Source organism: Heterodontus francisci, chromosome 17 (assembly GCF_036365525.1).
Source record: "Heterodontus francisci isolate sHetFra1 chromosome 17, sHetFra1.hap1, whole genome shotgun sequence".
NCBI lineage: Eukaryota > Metazoa > Chordata > Chondrichthyes > Heterodontiformes > Heterodontidae > Heterodontus > Heterodontus francisci.
In genome coordinates, this window is record NC_090387.1 from 48,330,414 (window position 1) to 48,354,531 (window position 24,118).

Sequence of the window (24,118 nt, forward strand, 5' to 3'; positions counted from 1 at the left end):
CCCAAGTAGGTTAGGTTTACTTGATCCATGGAGGATACAAGTTAACTTGCTGAATTGTAGAGTACAAATGTACAAGGCTGCAATAAGTCAAATTTAAAATTTAAAGTTAAGATAAAAATGTTATTGAATGCTTCAGTTTCAAATATACTTATTAAAAAATGAATGCTATCCCATGAAGCAACAGCATTGTTTTCATACAAGTTACAGAAAAAGGCTTTAAAATGTTCATTTCAGCACTTGCTTGAGTTAATAGGAAAAGCAGTGCTCAAAAATTATTGACAAACTAAGTAACAATTTTGCAATTGATGGAAGTAGTAACACTATACAAAATATTGGCTAAAGAAACCATTTATACCAGCATCCTGTTGGATGCAAATGATAAAACATTAGATCCACATATCTTTGATAATCCAATCTGCTCCAGAAAGGTAAAATGACAATCCAATTAAACATTACTCATTTTCTAAGAAGAAGAAAATACATCAAGCTGAAATGGTAATTTCTCAAGCGCTTTCAAGATGTTGTCAGTTTTCTCTTTCCCCCCTCATTTCTAGGAGCCACTGACTCCTTCCAGGGTGCAATTTAACAGCAATACCCACACTTCATTATCATATAAAGGTGGCCATTATTTACACGAGGAAACAGGCACGATCACTTAATGTAGCATAGACCAGGGATCAAACCTGTGGATTATCCTAATGGGTATGGTTCTGCTCACTGTATAAATGTGCAGAACACTTAATTTGATTGCCAGCTTTCCAATGTCCAAAGAAACTGGTTGAAAAACAAAAAGTAGCATACCAGAAAACAAAGTATTAAAGTACAAATTTAATCCAACTTTAGGTATTTCAGTAGTGATTGATTTGAAGTATTTTAAGCAATTTTGTTCAATCTTTACAGTTACAGTTTTACCAGCTAGTTTTTGTTTAACAAAATATATTCTCAAACATGTTTATAGATGGCCAACCAATGAGATTCTTTTAAAATTTACACTTGAAAATGTGAACAAAAATATATAATTTTTGTACTATTTACATGTTCTTGTAGCCAGTAATTAAATAAAATGTCACCCAGTTTATACACTGGCTTGTCTATAAATGCTCTTTCAATGAATATTCAGTATTTGCAAATCTATTGCTAAAAACCTATTTTCTAAATATACCTCTAGATCTTACACTTTACATTAACATTGAAAGGTTAATTGAAGAACTGCATCACATTTCCCCATCCTATTCTTCAAGCTACCTCCATCACAAGTCCTTAAATGAAAGCGACAAATAAAATAAACACGCTTGACTCAGCGTTACACCAGCTGTGACAGAAAGAGAACGTCGGCTGCAAGTAGATTCATCGAGATGAGTCTTGTACCAGCTCCTTCTGTCCCATAGAAATGCTCCAGCCTTTGACTGGGCAAAAACGTCAGTATGTTTGGTTCAAAGGCCAACTTCTGCCTCATCTCTAAGGCAAGCAATCATGGTGCTGTGAAGAAGGGCCTTACTCCTCCACTACCGGTCGACTGGAAGTTAGATTTGGTACACCAAAAATGACTATTTATTTTCGAACAATACAAACATTTCAACATCCATTACATGGCAATTTATTCTTGATCCAGCACCATTGCAGACAGTGCATTAGGGTCCCTCATATGTGGGTGTGCTGCTAGAATTTGATCTATTTTTTGCCTTTGGCTGAACTCCGGAAATATCTTCAACAGCTCTTGTTTTAGCTGTTCAGTTTCCTCTTTTGATCGCAAAGGGGGGATTCCAGGTTCTCTTAAGATGAATGGGAAAAAGGCAGGTTGTGCTGTAAATGGTAAATTTTGACCAAACAATACATTTGGCTTCTCTGGTAAAGCCCTAGAAAGCAAGAGAAAAATGTGAAAAAGGTGTTAATACCAAAAGAACTGCTAAAAGGACAGTTTACTATGCGATGGGTTACACCACCACATATTCAGCTGTTTCTACATGAACATGAATTTAAGCCAGTGGTTCTCAAACTCTTAGTTGAAAGACTCCTTTTCAAATGGATTAGGAATCAGAGTGCCCACCTAAACTGTAATACTATGAACTCTTGCACATTTACTATTCTGAATGCAAAATTCATCAATATCCTATTAAACAGACTTGCATGAAATCCTGCCAGGGCTGTCCAATGCAGTGAACATTGATGTGATTGGTGATGTGAAAACTTTCATCTTCCCTTCTGAAGGCAATCCTACAGGTTCAGCAACATGCCTGTTGAATACTTCATCACACTCCTTGCTCTTCCTGGACTGAGATTAAGCTGAGTAGGCTCCTTCTGAGAATGCTGGCACCGCTCCAAGCATAACTTTCCACAGCCTGCTATATGCAGCTGCTGAGTATTTCAGGGTTTTTTCCCTCCCCCGCTGCTGTTTACTGGCCTGCTTGCATTCAAACATCGCTGCCTGACATGTGGCATTTCTGCCACTGGGGCATCGCCAGTAACTTAGACATCCAACAGCGCGCACCTGCTCCGCGGCTTCGCAGCAAAGGGTCCTGTTCACATTATTTCACGAACCCCCAAGAATCTGCAGACCCCAGTTTAAATAAACATGCTTTCTTGAATGAGAACATAAATGCAAGCTAAATTTGGTAAACAACAGTGTTGTCATGCACTTTTGATTTAATTTTCCGCTAATCTTAGAATATCTGGACATATGATTTGAGCTACCATGGCAAACATTTGCAAGAAGTTCTGTCTCCTGTTTATGTTCAAAGCTTGAAATTGCTTAATTTTTTTATTCATTCACTGGGCACAGGCATCGTTATTTCCCATCTCCAACTGCTCTCGAGACGGTGGTGCTGAACTACCTTCTTTAATTGCTGCAGTCCACGTGGTGAAGGGCGTTTCAGGATTTTGACCCAGTGATGAAAGAATGACAATACATTCCCAATTCTGGATGGTACGAGACTTGGAGGGGAAATTGCAGGTGGTGGTATTCCTGTGCGCCTGCTGCCCTTGTACTTCTAGGTGGTAATGGACAAAGATTTGGGAGGTGCTGTCAAAAAAGTCTTGGTGTGTTGCTGCAGAGCATTTTTGTGATGGTACACATGCAGCCACTATGCGCCGGTGGTGGAGTGAGTGAATGTTTAAGGTGGTGGATGAGGGTGTGGATGGGGACAGGGGTGGAGACAGAGAACTACTTTTGTTAAATAAAGTATAATTACACTTCTATAGGCAAACATAGCAGCCAATTTCTACACAAGCCCCAAAAACACCAGATAACTGATGAGTTAATCTGCTTTGGTGATTTTAAAGGATGAATGTTACCAGAATACCAAGAAAACTTAGTGCTCTTCTTTGAAAAAGTGTCATGGGATTTTTTACTTTCCCTGAATAAGCTGGTGGGATTGCAGTTTAACACCTCATCTGAATGTACAGAGGAATAGGGAAAAAGAATTCCAGGAGCTCAAATTGGTCATTGCAGGACCACCACCAGTTCTATGCAGTAGCAGAATTAGGAACAGCAAGATTAGGGAGGTAAGTGTACTGTTATAGATGTTGTGCATGAGGGAAAGATTCAGAACCTTGAGGCATTGAGACCTGTTTTCAGGCAGGGGTTAACTGGATTGACAAGATGGCCTACACCTGAAGAGGGCTAGGGCCAATAGTCTCTTGGGAAGGTTAACTGCTCTGTGAAGGATTTGAACTAATATGACCTGGGAGGAAGACCAAATTATCTCAAAGGCTCCAGATCTTAAGTTTGAAAAAGAAGTTAAGCAGGTTAAAAAAAAAAATCAGGATATGGGAAAGCAATGAAAGAAAATGCTGTCATACCAAAGGGAACTCAAACTAAAGTGAATGCACATCAATACAAGGACATAAGATAAAACACTGGAGGACTAAAATAAAATCATGACATAGCAGCAAGCACGATTGCAGCTTGGTCAGGATATTTCTAGCAATTAAAGTTTCAGGATTGATTGGGAGAAAGAAAAGAGGGGTAGCAATAATATAGTACTAGATTTAAATTGAGAAGTGTCCTAAACAAAATCTCTTTGGATCGAACAAAATAACAGCAAGGAATAATTTACATTACTCAGGGCATGTGTCAGAGGAAAGAAATTTGTAGACCCCAATTAGACGGATTTGCATTAACAAAAGGCTGCGTTTGCTGCCAACGCAACCACTAGGTGGCGCTGCAGCGGCGCATGCGCAAATGCAGACTGTGCCACTAAAATGTCACAGTCTCCAACGTCAGGCAGCTGCCAGGATTAAAGATGGCGCTGCTCAAATAATCACACGATGGCAACCTAAACACATGGCAGCACAGAATGGTGGGAGGGGAGAGGAGCGAGCGGGCCGGGGAGGGGAGAGGAGCGAGCAAGCGGGCCGGGGAGGGGAGCGAACGGGCCGGGGAGGGACGGTGCGGGCAGTGGTGGGAAGGAGGAGAGCGTACCCACCACCATCAAGGTCTTCGGCCGCTCTCTCCCCGCTCCCCCCACCCTCTGCCCGCATTACGCGATGACGTCTTCTGTGCAAGCGCCGACCAGTCCTAGCAATGCGAAATGCAGTGCATGCGCAGAGGGTAGGGACCAATTTGCGCATGTGCGCAGTCGGATGATGTCAGCTGTCGGCTGCGTTGTCAATAATCACTGTTAACAAAATCAGAATTGTAGGTTTAACAATACCCAAAAACAGACTGGGATGTAGAAATATGTGCAGTGAGAAAGAAGAGGCTTTTTGCAGCATTTTCACAGCAGTTTCCTCTACCAATACTTTTTGCTGATTTGACCTGGCGCAGGGCAATAAAGGAGAATAATCAGGTGACCTAAAGTGGGAAACGTTTGGGGAAAGGGAGCACAATATATGATTAGGGTCAATGCACATGCAGAACAGGAAAAAACTTGACTAACATACTTGACTAGAATAAAGCAACATATAGGGAGGTGAAAATAGAACTTGCCTAAATAAAATGGAAGAAAAAAATTGGCAAATAGAACCACAGATCAACAAAAGGAAATTATTAGAGATGCAAAAGGCACAAACTGAAGTATATCCCAGTAAAAAAAGGGAATGGATTCAAGGCTGAGGTTTTTAAACAGATGAATACAAGCTATGTCATGAATATATTAGTAACAAAGACAGTCAAGGTTCGAGTTGGACTACTAAAAGGAGGCAAGTTTGTAGTGGAGAGCGAGAAGATGTAAAGAAATAACTTTGCTTCAGCTAATACAGAGGAGGTAAATATTCAGATCATAGAATCACCAAAAAATATATAACTAGCATTAAGTAACATCTTTCACATTTAGAACATCTAAAAGCACTTTGCAGTTAACAGTTCACTTGCTAAGTTATACAAGCTCCTGATGATCCAGTACATATCCATATCAGGGTCTAGCTTTTTTTCTGCATACTAACTGACCTGAAAATAAATAGCAAACATAGATTACAAAAATGAATGGCAACTCCATATTGGTTCAGCTGGTTGAAACATTGAGCAGCTGAGCTATGGAAAACAGGAAGGTTCCATATCCTATCCCTGGACACTGCTGACTCAATATTGTTGACAATAGAAGTACCATAACTGGAATCAGTATCTCAGGAACAAAAACGTGTTTAGTGCTCCTTCCTGAAATACATGAGCCGATGTCAGGCAAAGGCATAACTGCACCTACCATTGTTGGCACTGCTTACAATACCTAGATTCAAGCATAAAGAACTACTTCAGCAAGCTATTGGAGATTCCTAGCGCTCATGAAACTATGTTACAAGGAATCAGTATCTTCAGAAAATAATCAAAAATACAAAGAAAACTTAGTTTCCAATTAAAAGAAATCTGAATTCTGGAGAAAAGTCATAAAATAACTTGTAACCACGCTCCATAATATAAACAGTTGATAAAAGGTCTTTTTGTAAGAAGTACCTGCAAGTATCCACTTGATGCAGAAAAGCCTCTAATCTAGGTCCATGCCTCCCAAGGGGATCATCCGGTATCATGAATATGTCTCCAACAAATGTATACTGTAGTAACCTAATTCACAAATAAATAGCTTACAATTTGCCCAAACCAAAACAAATTAGTATTAAAAAAGTCACAAGTATATTTCCCAAGTAAATTTCAGGAAAATAACTTCATTTCTCCCTTCAAGATGATGTTTTTGTTCATTCTCATCAGTCAAATGAATCAGATATCAACTGTTTGCTGAAATTGGAATTCAAAAGAATAAAACTTCACTTTGTGGAAAATTATAGGACCAATGGACTCCAGCACTAATTTCTGTCTAATTAGACAATTTGTTAAATTGAGGACTCTGAATGTCACTTTATCAATGCGAATAAATATGTATATAATGCAGTTTTGGAAACGAATACTCCAAAACTTTACAATTAATGGCATATCTTTAATTATAGTACTAAAGTAAAAATTGGATGCATGAACAATGTAGGTAGTCTGTTAGGCATTTCAACAGCACAGATCTGCATTACCAGATTTTGTACCAGGTAGCAGAGCAGTCTCAAATTCAATCTGAAGTTAATCTTCCAGCATTACAGCATTCTACTGGGTTTCACCCAAATGTATGAACAATATTCCAGCTTTTATTGATCTCAATTATAAAGACAAAAAAAAAAGGTACTCGCCGATTGCTTAAATAGTTAAATGCACCATTTGGTGTGGTACTATACAAATATTAAGTTGTTGTTGTACTGACATACACAATTATGATGGTCTACATGAGTTATAGAACTTCAACCAGGCAATGATGGGTGTACTACAACTGGAACCAGTGGCCCTGGGCGAGGGAGGAAATTTTTTAAAAAAAAAGCATAGGCAGTGTTTCTGCTCTCAATTATTATCCAGTCACTCCTGCTGGAAGGTGCATTTGTATAGTCAGGTCACATGGTGGTGCTGTCTTTCATGGATACAAAGCCAATTGTATCAGCTAAGCTAAGGCACAAGAGATAAAATTCTCAATGCTATACATCAAGGTCTGGCATTTACTGAAATGCATTAACATCTTTTTAAAAAAAAATAAATGAAATGATCACTCAAATAACAGTTGTAAACAGATTGCCAATTGTAATGTAATATTTTTATTTACTTCAGTTAAATCGCTTCTAAACCAGTGTTGAAGCATAAAGATCTTTTCCATGTACAAAAATATATACCTGAACTTTTGAGCACTGAAGTAACTTCTGTTTATGAAAATTTGTCTATTAATGACTGCAAAAGTCAGTAACCTCACCAAATGTGCACTAAATTTCCTATTTCTGTACTCCTGGCATATGCTTGGAGTGCGCATCAGGAAATTACGTAACCCAGCCCATGATTTTCCACCTAGTTATTTTAAGTAGAAAATTATGCTTAATGCTATAAAGCAAGATTCATGAAGAGAGGAACTGATAACAGGAAAAGAGATGGACAGGACACCTGAGGGCACAAAGAAAATAATGGATGGGTTGGAAGGAGGTCGACAACAAGTGGGAACATAAGAAGGGGGTTGGGGTCTGATGGCTGGAAAGTGGCTAATGGCACTTGCTCCACTCAGCAAGACCGCAGCTACCCCAATCAATACCACCAGGCATTTAGCCATGTCCTCTGTTCCAAAATTACTCCCAGTCCTGCTGGGCTCCAGGACCACTTTCTGAGACTTGCATGTTAGTATTCAAATTCCTAGACCACATTTCCAGTGTTCCCTGAACTCATAATTGCTCCTAGTGCTCTAGATTGAAACTGCCTTCCTACTACCCCCAGATTCCATGATTCCTCTGAGACTCCTGATGCCAGGACTTGCCCTGACCTAAACCATACTGTTACGTTCATGTGTAGTACAGTGATTGAAAGAACTCAAATTGAAGAGCTATAAGAATGGGCTTTTCTTTTAAAAAATGGACAATAGAAAGCATTCTAAGTTAAGAGGTGTCAATTGCACCACCCTGAATCCATCAAGACACATTTTTGAATTGAATGGGTTCTTCTGAAGAAATGATGACATAAGGTAGCCACATCCTGAGCCAACATCAGTCACTACAGAGAGGAAGATCTATGTCTCCCAACAGCGGCAAGACGAGAGATCATTTTGATCTTAAAAGTAGCTCTCTGAAGAGACAAAGAGAGTGAGACACACACCCAGGACAAACATCACGATAGCCTGTCCAGCTGAGAGCTGGGAGAAAATCCAGCAAGCCAAAGAAGGTGACCTGCTGTGAGTTTTACACTTCAACTTAAGCAGCAGAGAACTAAAAGTGATCTCCAGATTGAAGATCCAGTTACCAAAGAAATCTACAAAACCCAGGCCTGCAACTTAAAGAAGAAATTGACCTCTGAGAAGATTCAACAGGTTACCGTGAACCCCGAAAATCTACTTCACTTCAAACCATTTAACTCTTTTCCTCTCTGTCTATCTCTTCTTGTGTACATGTGCTAGGGAATGCAAGTGCGGGTGTGACCATTTTGGGACTGAATATTGCTCAATAAATCGTAATCTTCTGTTTTAAAGCCACAAGAAAACCTGTTGCTGTCTGTTTATTTGAAAAATAAAAGAGATAAAAACTTTAGTAACAAAAACACTTGCTGTGGTCCATTGGGAGTTGAACAGTGGGAACCACTCACAACCCTCACCACGTGGTCATAACAATACACAAACAGCCTTTACTTCATGGTATACCTAGTACGCTGAATGGATACTGTTGAAGGAATAAGACTGCCGTATGGTTACCTGTCTTGAATTATTGCTTTCCAGGCTATAGATTCATACACAAATTCTTTCAGGTTGTCATTAGTAACAATAATCCCTCCAGTTTTCTCAGCAAGGTGCAACAAAAACCTGCAAAAAGGGGAACTGTACATCAAAATCATTTGGAAATATTAGAATAAATTATTAACTACAGTTGCGAAGTACTGGAGGTAGAAGGCACTTCAAATATACCTCAGGTTTTTCACTTCACCAATCCATATCCCAACCCATTATTACGCCTCTGATTTCATATTCTTTTGTCACCATCTTAGGCTTGAATCCCCTATGAATAAACCCATCCAAAGCTCTGATATCCTATACCACAATAAGGCTCTTCTCCCCATCTTTAAATTACTAATTACAAGCTTCTGGTCATCTGCTCCTTGGGTCATTTTGCTACATTAAAGGTGCTACATGTACTACATAGGAACAGGAGTAGCCCATTCAGCCTATTGAGCCTGCTCGGCCATTCAATACAATCATGGCTGAATTCAAGTCATTGAATTTATATGAAATGTATATCAACTGGAATTAGGGAGAGTATGAAAATGTAAGCAAAGCTCAGCAATTTACTAGCTATGGCTTAAATTGATTTTTATTTTTTTATTTAGAGATACAGCACTGAAACAGGCCCTTCGGCCCACCGAGTCTGTGCCGACCATCAACCACCCAGTTATACTCATCCTACACTTATCCCATATTCCTACCATATCCCCACCTGTCCCTATATTTCCCTACCACCTACCTATACTAGGGGCAATTTATGATGGCCAATTTACCTATCAACCTGCAAGTCTTTGGTGGTGGGAGGAAACCGGAGCACCCGGCGAAAACCCACGCAGACACAGGGAGAACTTGCAAACTCCGCACAGGCAGGACCCAGATTTGAACCCGGGTCGCTGGAGCTGTGAGGCTGCGGTGCTAACCACTGCGCCACTGTGCCGCCCTTTGATTGCATTCCTTCCATACTAATTGAATTGATTCACAAACTAGAAGTGGGTCAAGCAAAAGGTAGCACCTTATGCTGCTGCGATACTTTTTTTTGCATTCCATCACAACTTTTCTCATGCCAGTACCTAAAGGGCAGCACAATGTTGCCAGGCAGATGCAAGTTGATCTTGCAATACTTTTTCTTTGTGTTGGCTACAACTCCATTCATTACAGTGACTGCCTTTTATTACACTTAAGACATCCAACACAGGTTCCTTTTTCATCATTCAGCGGTCACTTCATTGAGACGACAATAGTCCCATCTGTTCTTTTCAAATCAATAAATACAGTACCGATGATCAAACATTACCTTTTTGAATAACCTATACCAATCTTCAGAAAGTAGTGAAAATGCTAAGATTTCTGTCTCTTCATTTACATTTCTTTCTTGCCTTCCTCTGCATTTTTGTATTTGGCTTAAATTAAATTACTTTCATACTGGTCTATTTCAATCCATTTGCTTTATGGTTTCGCATAATTTTCCACTTTATTTCCCTTACATGGATCCTTGCATTTACATTATCTCTTACTGGATTCTTCTCAACACTGCAGCGCTCACATACAAAAGAAAATACCATCTATGGCAAACTCCATTCCCCTTAATACTGGCCTGCAGACTTAATAAATGCTCAAGTTAATTGCCCAATATTGTAGGCAACAGAGTTCACGATATATAGCATTTTACTCAATGACGGAAAGAAACAAACAGTTCTTTTCAGTGGGGATCTGAATAAAAAAGTCATTTTTAAAAATGTTTACGTTGTATTTGACCCATTTTAACAATTGGAAGTCTGATATCTGAAGCAAACATTATAGTCAGTATAACTGTTAGTTCTGTACCAACATATTAAAACAGTTTTGTTACAGTTTTAAATCAGTAATAAAAAGTTCATTTGTGCAGTACTTCAATTGATTTAAACTGCATTCTAAATTCCAGAATTAAAAATTACAAACAAAAGTACATATCAAAAAATAACGGAGTACAAATAACTCATAGTTCATCAGCACTGGTCTGGAGTAATGAACACAATGAAAGTGTGCTGGATATGTATTTTTACCTGTCATCATGAGATGCAATTCTTACTCCACACACAGTTCTAGCTGGTGTGAAAGAAAGCACACCCAATTCTTCAAGTTCAGTTAAGAAATGCTGCTCTGTTTGAAAAACAAATAACGTTTATCACATTCATCTTGTAATTTCAGACTAGTACTTAAGATGCCAAGCAAAAAATGATTGCACTGAAAAACTAATGGCTTTCACAGTCCACGTTTTATCCTCTTAATTTATACACAATGATAGTTAGATATGCAGCTCTGAAAAAAAAACCCAGAGTGGAAACAAATTAAAAATGGCACATTTTCTGTATATCCCAAAAGAATTAAGAATGTCATGAGGTACTTAGAATTGCACTCATCAGCAAAACCAGAGACAACTTTTTGCCTCAAGAATGTTAGCATGCTTATTGAACTCATTATATGTAAAATACTTTGATGTTCAAGCACATAAATCCCAATGTTCTAAATGTTTAATGCAGATTTTAATTTTAGAACATACCTGTGATTTTGGTATCGCGTTTGGTTCTCCACTGAGGAACAAACACAGTTATTTTTCGGTGACCACGATTCCAAAAATATTCCACTGCAATAGCAATACCACGACAGGAAAATATTTTTTTCATTCCATGGCTATGAGAATAAAAATATAGTACGATAAACTGTAAAACGATTAAGACTTTAATGACATACTTGCATTATAAATTCTTGCAATATGAATTTAAATCAATCATGATTGCTGCACAGGACAGGGACCTGGAGATTCTCCGAATGGCAAAGCTAAATATTTACTTCAGTTTATGTATTCAAAAGGAATTTTTTCCTCATAATATTTGAATTACCTGGCCATTTGTACAGTGAAGTACAATTAAGCAATTTTAAAATCGAGTATAATATGTGCATAGAGTCAAAAAATTTACACAATTTTTGGTAGCAGGTTTGCCTGGTACTCAATATTTATCACAAAAGCTGACTTCATGGTTCGTAGTCTATGTAATGTTTCTGCAGCACAGTTTATCTGGACTTGTATTAATAGTGCATAGAAGAACTTCATTGTAAAACTTAAATTGACTGTCATAGGGAAAAGTTGAATTGCTTACACAGACCTCTTATTAATCCTACTAAATTAACAAATGAGATCACAACCTGAATTAGAAAATCACTTACCCAGAAAGATCATTTGACGTCTATCTCAAATATCATTTGTAAGCAAACTGAACTGAATTATATATATAAAAATGAAATTCAAGACAGTAACAATATTTGGCCTTTACAGAGAGATTTTAGGATATAATCTGAAGTCAATTACGTAAAATGTACAGAACAGGCCATTTAACCTAACTGAGCCATGTCTCCTTCCTTTCTACTTCATCTAACCATATCTGCATATTCAACTATTCCTTTCTCCTTCAGATATTTATCTAGCTTCCCTTTAAGTACATTTTTGTTACTCGCATCAACTACTCCATGTGGTAACAAGTTGCACATTCTAACCACCGTCTGAATAAAGACGTTTTTCTTGAATTCGTTATTGGATTTATTACTGACTATTTTAAATTGATGACTCCAAATTTTGGACACCCCCACAAGTGGAAGCATTTTCTGTGCATCTACTCTATTAAACCCCTTCATAATTTTAAAGACCTCAATTAGGTTGCCCTTCAGCGTTCTGTTTTTGAGAGGAGCGCGCCCTGGCCTGTTCGGTATTTCCTGATAGCTTCTGATATACTCCTGGTAAATCTTTTTTGCACCTTCTCCAGTGCCTCCATATCCTTTTAGTAATATGGAGACCAGAATTGTGCATAGTACTCCAAGTGTGGTCTAACCAAGTTTCTATATAAGTTTAACACAACAGCTCTTCGTTTCCATTCTATTCCTCTAGAAATGAACCCGTGCTTTGTTTTGATTTTTATGGCTGCTTTTATAGCTTTATTATATAACAAAGTTCATTTTATTCTGGAAAACAAAACTGGGCAAATAATTGATGAGATTACGAGAATTGGGAAATAGTGACCATAACACAGTTAGGATCCATGCAAAAATAGAACCAAATAATTAAGAGTCAAAGATAAAAGGTGCTGAACTAGAAAAGGCAAACGATGAGATAAAAGGAGACCTGTTGCAAAGTGGGCAAAAAAAAATCAGCATACAGGTTAACGTAAGCAGTGGAAAAAATGTGATGCAGCATAAAAAATAAATACATTTCTACATCATGAAAAGAGGATGCCAAGTGTAGAAGTCTGTGGATAAAAAGACAGATTAAAACAAAAACAAACTTGAAAGGAAGTGTAGGAGGAGGTGAAAAAGGAAATTAGAAGACCTAAGAAAAGAGAATATGAAAAAGAGTTAACAGGCAACATAAAAGGATGTTTAAAAGATAAAGAGAGGGTAGAACTACTCAGATTAGGAAGGATTCTAAAAGTGAAGAATGAAAGCATAGCACAGATATTGAATAAATATTTTCCATTGGTTTTTACAATTGATGGTGGAAGTAAGAAAGTAGTGCAATAGAGGATATGGAACAAGTAACAGAACTACAGAAAAGGTTATTTCAAGGTATTTAAAAAAAAAAAGATAAGTCACAGGTCCTGATGGCATGCCTCCTTGGCTGATAAAAGAGGGGAGATAACGGAGGCTCTGGACAAAATCTTTTCATCCTCTTTAATTATGTAAATTATGTAGTAGGATAGAAGAGTAGTCAATGCAACACTCTTATTCAAGAATGAAGAGAAGAACAAATCTGATAATTACTAAGCAGCTAGTCATCTATTTTAGACAAATTCAGAATCCAAATTTGAAATAAAATTCACAAACATTTTGAAATGTAAGGGTTAATCAAGAACAGCCAGCATAGATTTGTTAAAGGCAAGTCACCCCTGATAGATTTGTTTTGGAGGAGTGACCAATTAAAGACGATGCAGTGTATACGGAATATCTTCTGAAAACCATAAGGTGTCTTACATAAAGCTTGTTCCTTGTCCATCCACACTGCCACATTTTCTCTTACATGGTATGCTTGTTTAGGCAAATGATTTAAAGGGACATGCAGCAGCACAGGTAGAAAGTTAGCTGATGCACAGAAAAGTCTTAAGGTAAATGGGTGTTACTTGGACAGGAGGAGGAGTTGAAGTGGCGTACCCGAGGGGTCTGTGCTGGACACACTTTTATTCTTGGTATGGACTTGGGAGTAAGGAACACAATCTTGAAATCTGTGACAAAACAGAAGTTGGAAGTTGGGCAAACTGTGAAGAGGGCAGTAAACGACTACAGAAAAAAAAAGACAAGGCGAGCAGAATGGGCAGATCCATACTAATGTGGCTAAGTATCAGATAATACACTATGGTAGATAAAACAAGGAATACGACTGCACCCTTTTTGAAAAGGCACTGGAATGGATGAACAGAGACTTCTAAGATTTTAAATATACAATTCCTTGAAGCACGAGTGTAGGTAAATAACACCATAAAAAGGTCAATAGAATTTTAGGTTCTACAAATAGATGCCTACAGTAGAAGAGTAAAGTAGTAATAATGAATTTACATAAAATATTGATTAGCTCACACTTAGAGTACTTGTGAAGTTTTGGATATCCGATTATAGAAATGATATTTATATATTTTTTTATATTTAAAGATACAGCACTGAAACAGGGCCTTCAGCCCACCGAGTCTGTGCCGACCAACAACCACCCATTTATACTAACCCTAATATTAACAGTGTAGTTTCACTAGGATGCAAAACTATAATTACAAGGAAAGATTGGAGATACTGGTGCTAATTCCACTGGAATAGATAGAAGAAAATGCTGGAAATACTCAGCAGACTGGCAGCTGTGGAGACAGAACGACAGTTAACGTTTCAAGTCAGTGACCAGTGTCAGAACTGGTTCACCCAATCTCAATAAGATTGTATTCTTCTCCCCTCCACTTTTCTGGTGAGCGAGATTCTTTACCTTGCAACTTCCCATAAGCTTGTCACTGGAAAATATTCTTATTAATAAAAATGAACAAAATGTAGGCAATTTCAATTTTATGTATGTTCCAGGAACGGAACGTCTCCTGACAACGCAGAGCTATCGCTGACGCCAGTGTATCCGAAGATTTACCAACATGAATCTATGCATGCGCGCTGATGTCACCACGCAATGACATCTGAGTGGTGCCTCAATGGTCACAATCGCTGGCTCCATTCCCCTGAACAGTACCCCACTTTAGCCGCTCTCTACTGCCTCCCCTCGGTCACTCACTCCTGGTGTCGCAGCCGCCTTACCCCCTCAGCTTCTTGCTCCAAACCTCACCACTTCCCTGACTCGCCACTTTGGCCGCTCGCTCCCTGCCTTGCTGCTTCTCCCCCTCGGCCAATTGTTGCCCGTCTTGCCGCTTCTCTCCCTCAGCCAATCGTTCGCTGATCCCCCCTTCTCCCGATCGCTCCCACCGCCCAGAGAAATGGCAGGGTGGGGGCGGGGAACAAGTGGCTGAGGGTGGAGCCAGCGGCCAAGGGGTGTCGGGGGAAGGCTGGGAGCGAGCGGCCGACGGGGAAGCAGTGAGGCTGGGAGCAAGCGGGCAGGGGAGGAACCAGGGAATGAGCAGCTGAAATGGCAAGGTGGGGAGCAAGTAGCCAAGGGGAGGCAGTGGCGAGGTAGGAAGCGAGCGGTGAGCACACGGGTCCAGGAGGGAGTTGCAAACAGAAGCGGCGATGGCAGGAGGGAACGGGGGGGGGGGTACTGTTAGGAGTGGGATGGAGCACCAATCGCAACAACTGAGGGGTTTGTGTTTGTTTATTGTGACAAATTGAGCAGCGCCTTTTTTATTACTGACAGCTGCCTGAGACGCGGTGACAGTGTCGTTTCAGTCGATGAGGCTGCATTTGCGTATGTGCCAGTACTGCGCCACCTATTGGTTGTATTGTCAGCAAACGCCGCCTTCCAGCAAACACGCCTATGAACACACTTCAATATTGCAATCCTTATGCGGCTTTCAAAAGGCCACGTTTCAAAAACATCGACTGCTCATCCCTTGCATTTCTTTTTTTTGAAAAGGCAAGTAAACATACATAGGGAACAGAGACTGGTCTGGAGAACTTGTACATTATTACTTGGAAGTTGTATATTTTATTATTTATGTCCAACATCCACCAAGAACTAATCTGGGTTTCACCCAGGCATGTGGTTTAGTGATAGGACCATGTTTTCTCAAAACCATGGTAACAGAGGCCAGCTTCATATTCGCTCTCCCCAACTGCATGGTGTTCAACAAAATAGGTATCTATTTTTAAAAAGGTAATTTAGCCAATATCCCTGACAATTAATTGCTACCCCCTAAAAAAAAATTGCTAATAAGGAGACTGAATATCCTGCTTTGCTCATCTGTGCCAAATCCAGAACGTCCACACAAATGAATAATTCCACAACTGATAATCTTTCCAATGACCGACAGCAACCTCCTCCTTCCCAACAATCAAACTGCAACCCCCCCAGTGATCTGACATTTGGTGGCTCACTACCACCTTCGTACCAGCAATTAGGGATGGGCAATAAATGCTGGCCTTGCTAGTGACATTCACATCCCATGAACAAATATTTAAAAAATTGTTCCTCTCAACCATCAATTCTTTGCAAGCTGGGACCCCGACAACCCTCATCAATTGAACATGTTAATACAGCACCCACCCTCACCCCCGCTAAAACCTCAAAGCATCAGATAGGCAAAATAAACCAATCCCTTCAGCCCTGAACATCATTCAGGCAATATGCAACATACCAGGAACTCGAACTTAATTTCATCTCCCCCCTTCTTCCTGACTAGCCAAGCATTATGCAATGCACCTCTTCACTTAACAGATCAGCTTCAATCCTTCCATGCATCCTCCTTCACCAACTTTCCCGCTCCACAACCTTTTCTTGCCTTTCTCCCTCTTCTTTGCCTTTTTTCCACCATATGAACTTCTTCCTCCCCACTCACCATTCATGGCCCAATTCAATTATTCCCAGTTTCCTTTACCTTCGAATCCTACTGGACTTGAATACTGCATTTGGTCTTAATTCCCCATGTGCAACACAATGGGAGATTGACTAATGTGCATTCTTTTATTTGAGGTAATCATTTTTTATGCCTTACCACAGTGTCAAAGTTAAGAATACACAGCAAGCTGGCATGCAAAATGTACTAGTTGGAGCTCCAGATGTTATTTTTTAGTAGTGTGTAAGGGGAGTGGGCTTTTAGACTGTCAGCAGTCAAGGACTTTGGTAATTCTGGATGGTGTGTTATGGTAACGCGAAGGTGGTGATCATTAAGCTCACCAGCACTGTGTTGAGGCTTCAGGTGGAGCAGCACAAGCGTGGAATGTGGGACATGGCTCACTAGTGGAACCCTGGTCCGTGTCAGCAGGAAAGCAGGGATCAAACAGCACTGTTGGGGCTCTACATGGTCCATTTCCGACACTTCCCTCCCTCGACTTCTCATTCTCCATCTCTGGAGATGGACTGTGTACTAATATCCATTATAAGCCCACCGAATCCCACAGTTACCTTGGCTACACTTCTTCACACCGTGCCTCCTGTAAAGGACTCCACTCCATTCTCCCAGTTTTTCCATCTCTGACGCATCTGCTCTGATGATGCTACCTTCCATGACAGCGCTTCTGATATGTCTTCCTTTTTCCTCAACCAAGGATTCCCCCCCCACTGTGGTTGACAGGGCCCTCAACTGTGTCCAGCCCATTTCCCGCACCTCTACCCTCACCCCTTCCCCTCCCAGAACCGTGACAGGGTTCCCCTTGCCCTCACTTTACACCCCATCAGCCTCCATATCCAAAGGATCATCCTCTGCCATTTCTGCCACCTCCGGTGTGATGCCACTTCCAAACTCATCTTTCCCTCCCTTCCCGTCCGCATTCCGAAGGGATCGTTCCCTCTGCGACACCCTGGTCCACTCCTCCATTACCCCCACCATCTCGTCCCTTTCAAGCGCAGGTGGTGTAATACCTGCCCATTTACCTCCTCTTTCTTCACTATTCCAGGCTCCAAACACTCCTTTCAGGTGAAGCAGTGATTTACTTGTACGTCTTTCAATGTAGTATACTGTATTCGCTGCTCACAATGTGGTCTCCTCTACATTGGGGAGACCAAACACAGACTGGGTGGCCGCTTTGTGGAACACCTCCGCTCAGTCCGAAAGCATGATGCCGAGTTTCCGGTTGCTTGCCATTTCAACACTCCCCCCTGCTCTCATGCTCACATCTCTGTCCTGGGATTGCTACAGCGTTCCAGTGAACATCAACGCAAACTCGAGGAACAGCATCTCACTTACCGATTAGGCATACTACAGCCTGCCGGACTGAACATAGAGTGCAATAATTTCAGAGCATGACGGACCCCTCATTTTACTTTTATTTTGTTTTTTTTCTCTTTTTTTTTGTGTTTATTTTATTTTATCTTAGTTTGTTCAGTTTGCCTACCTACAGTTTTTTTTCATGTTTGTGCTTGTGGCTGTTCAATTTTCAGTCCATTAACACCCTATCCGTACTAATGCTTTGCCTTTCAACACAGCATTGACATATTGTTTGCCTTTGCTCCATGACCTTCTGTTCGGTTATTTTCTGTGACCTTGTCCTATCTACACCTTCTCTTTTGTTATCTCTTGCCCCACCCCCGCTTTACTTGCTTAAAACCTTTCACATTTCTCATATCTGCTAGTTCTGAAGAAGGGTCACTGACCTGAAACGTTAACTCTGCTTCTCTCTCCACAGATGCTGCCAGATCTGCTGAGTATTTCCATCATTTCTTGATTTTAATTTTTGTTGAAAACTTGTTTTGGATATCAAAAATTTCAATTAATCTAAAAAATGACAATCCAATCCAAAACGCACTGATTGACTTGATTCGTTTACTGACAAACTGTGCCCATAAAATAAACATACATTGATGCATATTTTTAAGAAAAAAATGTTTGTGAAGAAATGACACACTTATGAATTATGGGGCTCATTCTCAGCCAAATCCTGTAGAAAAATAGCAGAGCCAAAAAAAACACATTCGTGCAAATTTCCGTAGGAGATATCAATCACCACTTTTAAGTTTATAATTTTTCAGCATGAGTTACATTTCCTTAGTTAAACACTACATATAGTTCTCTTCATTCACCATACTTTTTAAAAACATAAGCTTTTTATGGGAGAAACATACTCAAGTCAGATGGAAAAAATGCTTTGCAATATTGTTTCCAGCATTTCAAATCAAAACCCTCTATTCCTAATAAACAAAAAATAATCAACTTCCTAGAAGCTCTATGCTCGGATACAAACAAAAGATTTCTATATGCGTGAGAGCAGTAGGAAAATTGGCACCACTAAATTAAGGATTTGGAAACATTTCTCACTAAGCTACAACCTACAAAAGAAATTGTCAAAAATTTGTTCACATGGTTATGGGGAGGAAAGTACAGAATACCAAAAGGTTACTGCAAAGCAGTGATGTTTATGGTAATGTGGTAATATGGGAATCCCCCAATCAGAAGACAAATGGTGATTAACTGACTCATTCCACAGAATAGCAAAGTGTATACTTTGCACCTGCACTACACAATTATATGTGAAGAATCTAGTTATGATTCAGACTGACATGGCTATTTGCTATTACTGTGAATAGCACGTTTACGTATAAACTTATACTCTGTGTGACACGCCTACGCCACTCCTTCACAAATATGCAGAGTGGAAGGGAAAAAATGTTAGTCATGCTTTGGTCACTGCAACATTTGGTAGAATCAGTTTAAAAGGGTAGTCTCATATCTCACTCTAGCCTCAAGTATGGTTTTTAATTGGGTACTTGAGAATCCCTTGGGTTTTGGACAGAACTGAAAATTATGACTTAACCCTCAGAAAAAGGACAGATAGCTGCATTGGGATACCCTGGCCATGATCTTCAAAATTATAGCAATGCATTGAGTTTTGAGCTAGTGATGAAAATTCACAGTCCAGGAGTTAATAGCATAGATTTTGGTCTTGCGTGAAACAGGTAAAAAAGTTAAATGCCAGTTTGTTTTTTTTTAAATATGTGGAAAATGATGTGAGAGAACAGGATATTACAGGTTTCTCAAAGCTGACTTTTTTTTTTACTACAAACACTAATTCAGCATTTTAAGAACATTAATCAGCTTACCAGGAAACTTAATGTAGTGTAGAATAAGATACAAAGAAAACTTAATTATCACATCATAAAAGTTGAAGTTAAAAGAGGACATATTTAACAAAGCAAAACAAAAACAGCATACTTATTTTCATTTCGATGACAAAAGCTATCTTTCAAATTGTCTACTTATTAGTCCTTATTTGCTTTGGGAAGATCATTAGCTTCATCACAAGGTCATTTTGCTCGCCATACATTACATCGACTTTTCAAGGTTTTAACTACCACCTAGGAGGGGAAGAATCTATCTGATCACAAGTAACCAGCTATTCTTGGTTATTGGGCCCAAGCCTCTCCCATCGACGGCAAGGGGACGGAGGTGGCATGGGGACGGACCGGGTCAAGATGGCAGGGGGATGATCTGAAAGGGATGAAAGGAATGCAATGGGCATGACATGAGAGGGATGGGACATGAGAGGGAAGGCATAGGAAGGATGGAATAGCGATTTAAAGATGTACTGTTGCAATAAAGATACTAATTTCACCGCAAAATGTTTTGCAGGTCTCTGCTAGCATTTAAGTATAAATTAATTCACTATAACTGGAGTGAATGTAAGAGATATAATTAGATGCTGCTTGGAATGCCATGGGAATTGGGATCCACTGATGAACTGAAGAGCTTTTAAACAAATGAACAGAATATTGTTCCAAAGTTTGCTTTGAGTTTGGAAAGTAAATTTACACTGGCTCTTCGAAATTCATACCAACTTCCTCTTTCTGAAACCTCATGATGACATCGTTGGGATGTTACAAAACTGCCCACAAAAACGAAGTTTGAAATTTGAAATGCTGATGACTTTGTTTACACTAGCGTCAAAGATTTGAAATTAGACTTTGAAACACTCAACAGCTGAAGGTTTCTTGATCCTGGACCTAGTGCACATATGGGCCAGATCAATTATCTGACTTAATGGACCATAATTTTGTGGAACACGAGCGGTGACGTATGTCAGAAATTACACTTCAGCATCCCAAACTTCACAATGAAAATTTATGCCAAAATTTCCTGAAATAATTTGATAATGGGGGAATAGGGGCAGGAAAGGTTTATTGAAGAATTCCATTTGCAGTTAAAAGACAGATTTGCAAAAAATTTAAACAAGCAAAAGATAAGGCTGAAGCATTTGCAACAATCTTCGGTCAGAGATGCAGAGTGGATGATCAATCTCGGCCTCCTCCTGAAGTCCCAGCATCATAGATGCCAGTCTTCAGCCAATTTGATTCACTCCGCGTGATATCAAGAAACAACTGAAGGCACTGGGGACACTGCAAAGGCTATGGGCCCTGACAACATTCCAGAAATAGTACTGAAGACCTGTGCTCCATAACTTGCTGCGCCCCTAGCCAAGCTGTTCCAGTACAGCTACAACACTGGCATCTACCTGGCAATGTGGAAAATTGCCCAGGTATGTCCTGTACACAAAAAGCAGGACACGACCAACCCGGCCAATTACTGCCCCATGAGTCTACTCGCAATCATCAGTAAAGTGATGGAAGGTGTAGTCAACAGTGCTATCAAGCGGCACTTGCTTAGCAATAACCTGCTGAGTGACACTCAGTTTGGGTTCCGCCAGGGCCACTCAGCTCCTGCCCTCAATACAACCTTGGTTCAAACATGGACAAAAGAGCTGAACTCAAGAGATGAGGTGCGAATGACTGCCCTTGACATGAAGGCATCATTTGACAGAGTATGGCATCAAGGAGCCCTGGCAAATCTGGAGCCAATGCGAATCAGAGGAAAAACTCTCCACTGGCTGGAGTCATACCTAGCGCAAAGTAAGATGGTTGTGGTTGTTGGAGGTCAATCATTGCAGCTCCAGGACATCACTGTCGGAGTTCCTCAGGGTCGTGTCCTGGGCCCAACCATCTTCAGTTGCTTCATCAATAACCTTCCTTCAATCATAAGGTCAGAAGTAGGGATGTTCACTGATGATTGCACAATGTTCAGCACCATTCGCAACTCCTCAGATACTGAAGCAGTCTCTGTGAGGATGCAGTAAGACCTGGACAATATCCAGGCTAGGGCTGATAAGCAGCAAGTAACATTCTATGACTCTACACAAGTGCCAGGCAATGACCATCTCCACCAAGAGAGAATCTGACCATCTCCCCATGACATTCAATGGCATTACGATCGATGAAACCCCCACTAAGAACATCCTGGGGGGGTAACCATTGACCAGAAACTGAACTGGAGTAGCCATATAAATACCATGACTATAACAGCAGGTGAGAGGCTAGGAATCCTGCAGCGAGTAGTTCACCTCCTGACTCCCCAAAGCCTGTCCACCATCGACAAGGCACAAGTCAGGAGTGTGATGGAATACTCTCCACTTGCCTGGATGGCTGCAGCTCCAACAACACTCAAGAAGCTTGACGTCATCCAGGATAAAGCAGCCTACTTGAATGGTACCCCATTCACAAACATTCACGCCTTCCACCACCGATGCACAGTGACAGCAGTGTGTGCCATCTGCAAGATGTACTGCAGCAACGCATCAAGGCTCCTTCGACAGCACCTTCCAAACCTGCGACCTCTACCACCTAGAAGGACAAGGGCAGCAGATGCATGGGAACACCACCACCTGCAAGTTCCCCTCCAAGCCACACACCATCCTGACTTGGAACTATAGCGCTGTTCCTTCACTGTCACTGGGTCAAAATGCTGGAACTCCCTTCCTCTTGGTATACCTGACCCACATGGATTTCAGCAGCTCAAGAAGGCAGCTTACCACCACGTTCTCAACAGCAATTAGGGATGGGCAATAAATGCTGGCCTAGCCAGTGACGCCCGCATTCCACAAACGAGTAAAAAAAAATCTGCAGAATAACAAATAGCTCAAATCTCTAAGACTGTACTGATTGATGTCTTACAAGATAGAAGATTAAAACTACAAGTCTGATATATATACCAATTTGATTGGCAATGTCTACCTACTCTTAACTTGCAAGATTTTGTTATGAGACCCACTCTCTGGAATGGAATGAATGTTAGCTGCAAAGCTGAAAGTGAAAGTCATGGAGGCCCTTTAGCCATTATATGAAACGAGATCTTCCTAAAGGTAGGGAAGAACTGTAAGGCCAAATCATCTTGGTGACTGCACTCAACAACTATGACTTGAAGTCTCCTGCAGCCTTCAAGTTGTCACGTATGGTGCCTATGAGCATCAATTCCTACATAATATTTGGCAATATATGACTCATGGTGTCCCAAGGGATCTTTACTCGGGTCTCAAATTTTCACTATGTTTATAAATGATTTAGATATAAGGCTCTCCATTCCTTCATCTAAGTTTGCTGATGACACCAAGTTAGGTGGCACAATAAATAGTATAAGAGGGAGCAGAAATTTGCAATAAGACTGTGATATACTGGATGGGGAAGTGCAAGGTCATCCATTTTGGACCCAAGGTAGATAGATCAGAGTATTTTCAAAATAATGAGAATCTAGAAATCACATATAAGCAAAGAGATTTTGGTTTCCAAGTACAGACATCAGTAAAAATACAAAAAATTATTTAAAAGGCTATGGAACATTGGCCTCTATCGCAAGAGGCTGGAATACAAAAGAGTGGAAGTTATGCTAGTGTTACATAAAATTCTGGTTAGACCCCATCTAGAATATGGCGGAATGATGCCCAGGCTAAAAGGGTTAAATTATGAGGATAGGTTGCATAGACTTGACTTGCATTCCATTAAGTATAGAAGATTAAAGGGTGATCTAATTGTGGGACTCAAGATGACCAAAGGAGTTGATGAGGGGTGGTGAAAAGCGCGAGTGAGCGCACAACTATTTTTTCTGGATGGAGAGTCCCACAAGGGTCAGAATGTTAAAATTAGAGGTAGGCTGTTCAGGGTAATGTCAGTAAGTACTTCTTCACATAAAGCGTAGTGGAAATTAGGAACTCCCTCTCCCCCCTGCCAAAAGTTGTTGAGGCTAAGTGAATTGTAAATGTCAAAATGGAGATTGATAAGCTTTTGTTAGCAAAGATCATAAAGGTTACAGAACCAAGACAGGTACGATCGAGTTAAGATACAGATCAGTAATTATCTAACTAAATGGCCAACAGGCTCGCAGGGCTGACTGGCCTTACTCCTGCTCCTATGGAAATTATCAAGCGCCATTGATGAACAGGGGGTGGAACTATGATGATCAAGAATTTAGTTTTGATGAGGGTATTTCAGGACAAGG

At 40.3% G+C, this 24,118-nt stretch overlaps 1 protein-coding gene across 3 annotated transcripts in view; it reads right to left on the bottom strand.

Annotated features, from left to right (window-relative positions):
• Window positions 1–815: 815 nt before the first annotated feature.
• Window positions 816–24,118, bottom strand: part of n4bp1 (nedd4 binding protein 1) — a 30,667-nt gene continuing 7,364 nt past the window's right edge. The window contains exons 3-7 of one of the 3 annotated variants that reach the window (XM_068049388.1): window positions 11,245–11,375; window positions 10,748–10,844; window positions 8,682–8,789; window positions 5,888–5,995; window positions 816–1,856 (exon numbers count right to left, since the gene is read on the bottom strand). In XM_068049388.1, the coding sequence (XP_067905489.1) occupies window positions 1,598–1,856; window positions 5,888–5,995; window positions 8,682–8,789; window positions 10,748–10,844; window positions 11,245–11,375 (703 nt within the window). In that variant the 3' untranslated portion in view covers window positions 816–1,597. The remainder of the gene's footprint in view (window positions 1,857–5,887; window positions 5,996–8,681; window positions 8,790–10,747; window positions 10,845–11,244; window positions 11,376–24,118) is intronic. The other 2 variants (XM_068049389.1, XM_068049390.1) reach the window with 2 other exon arrangements.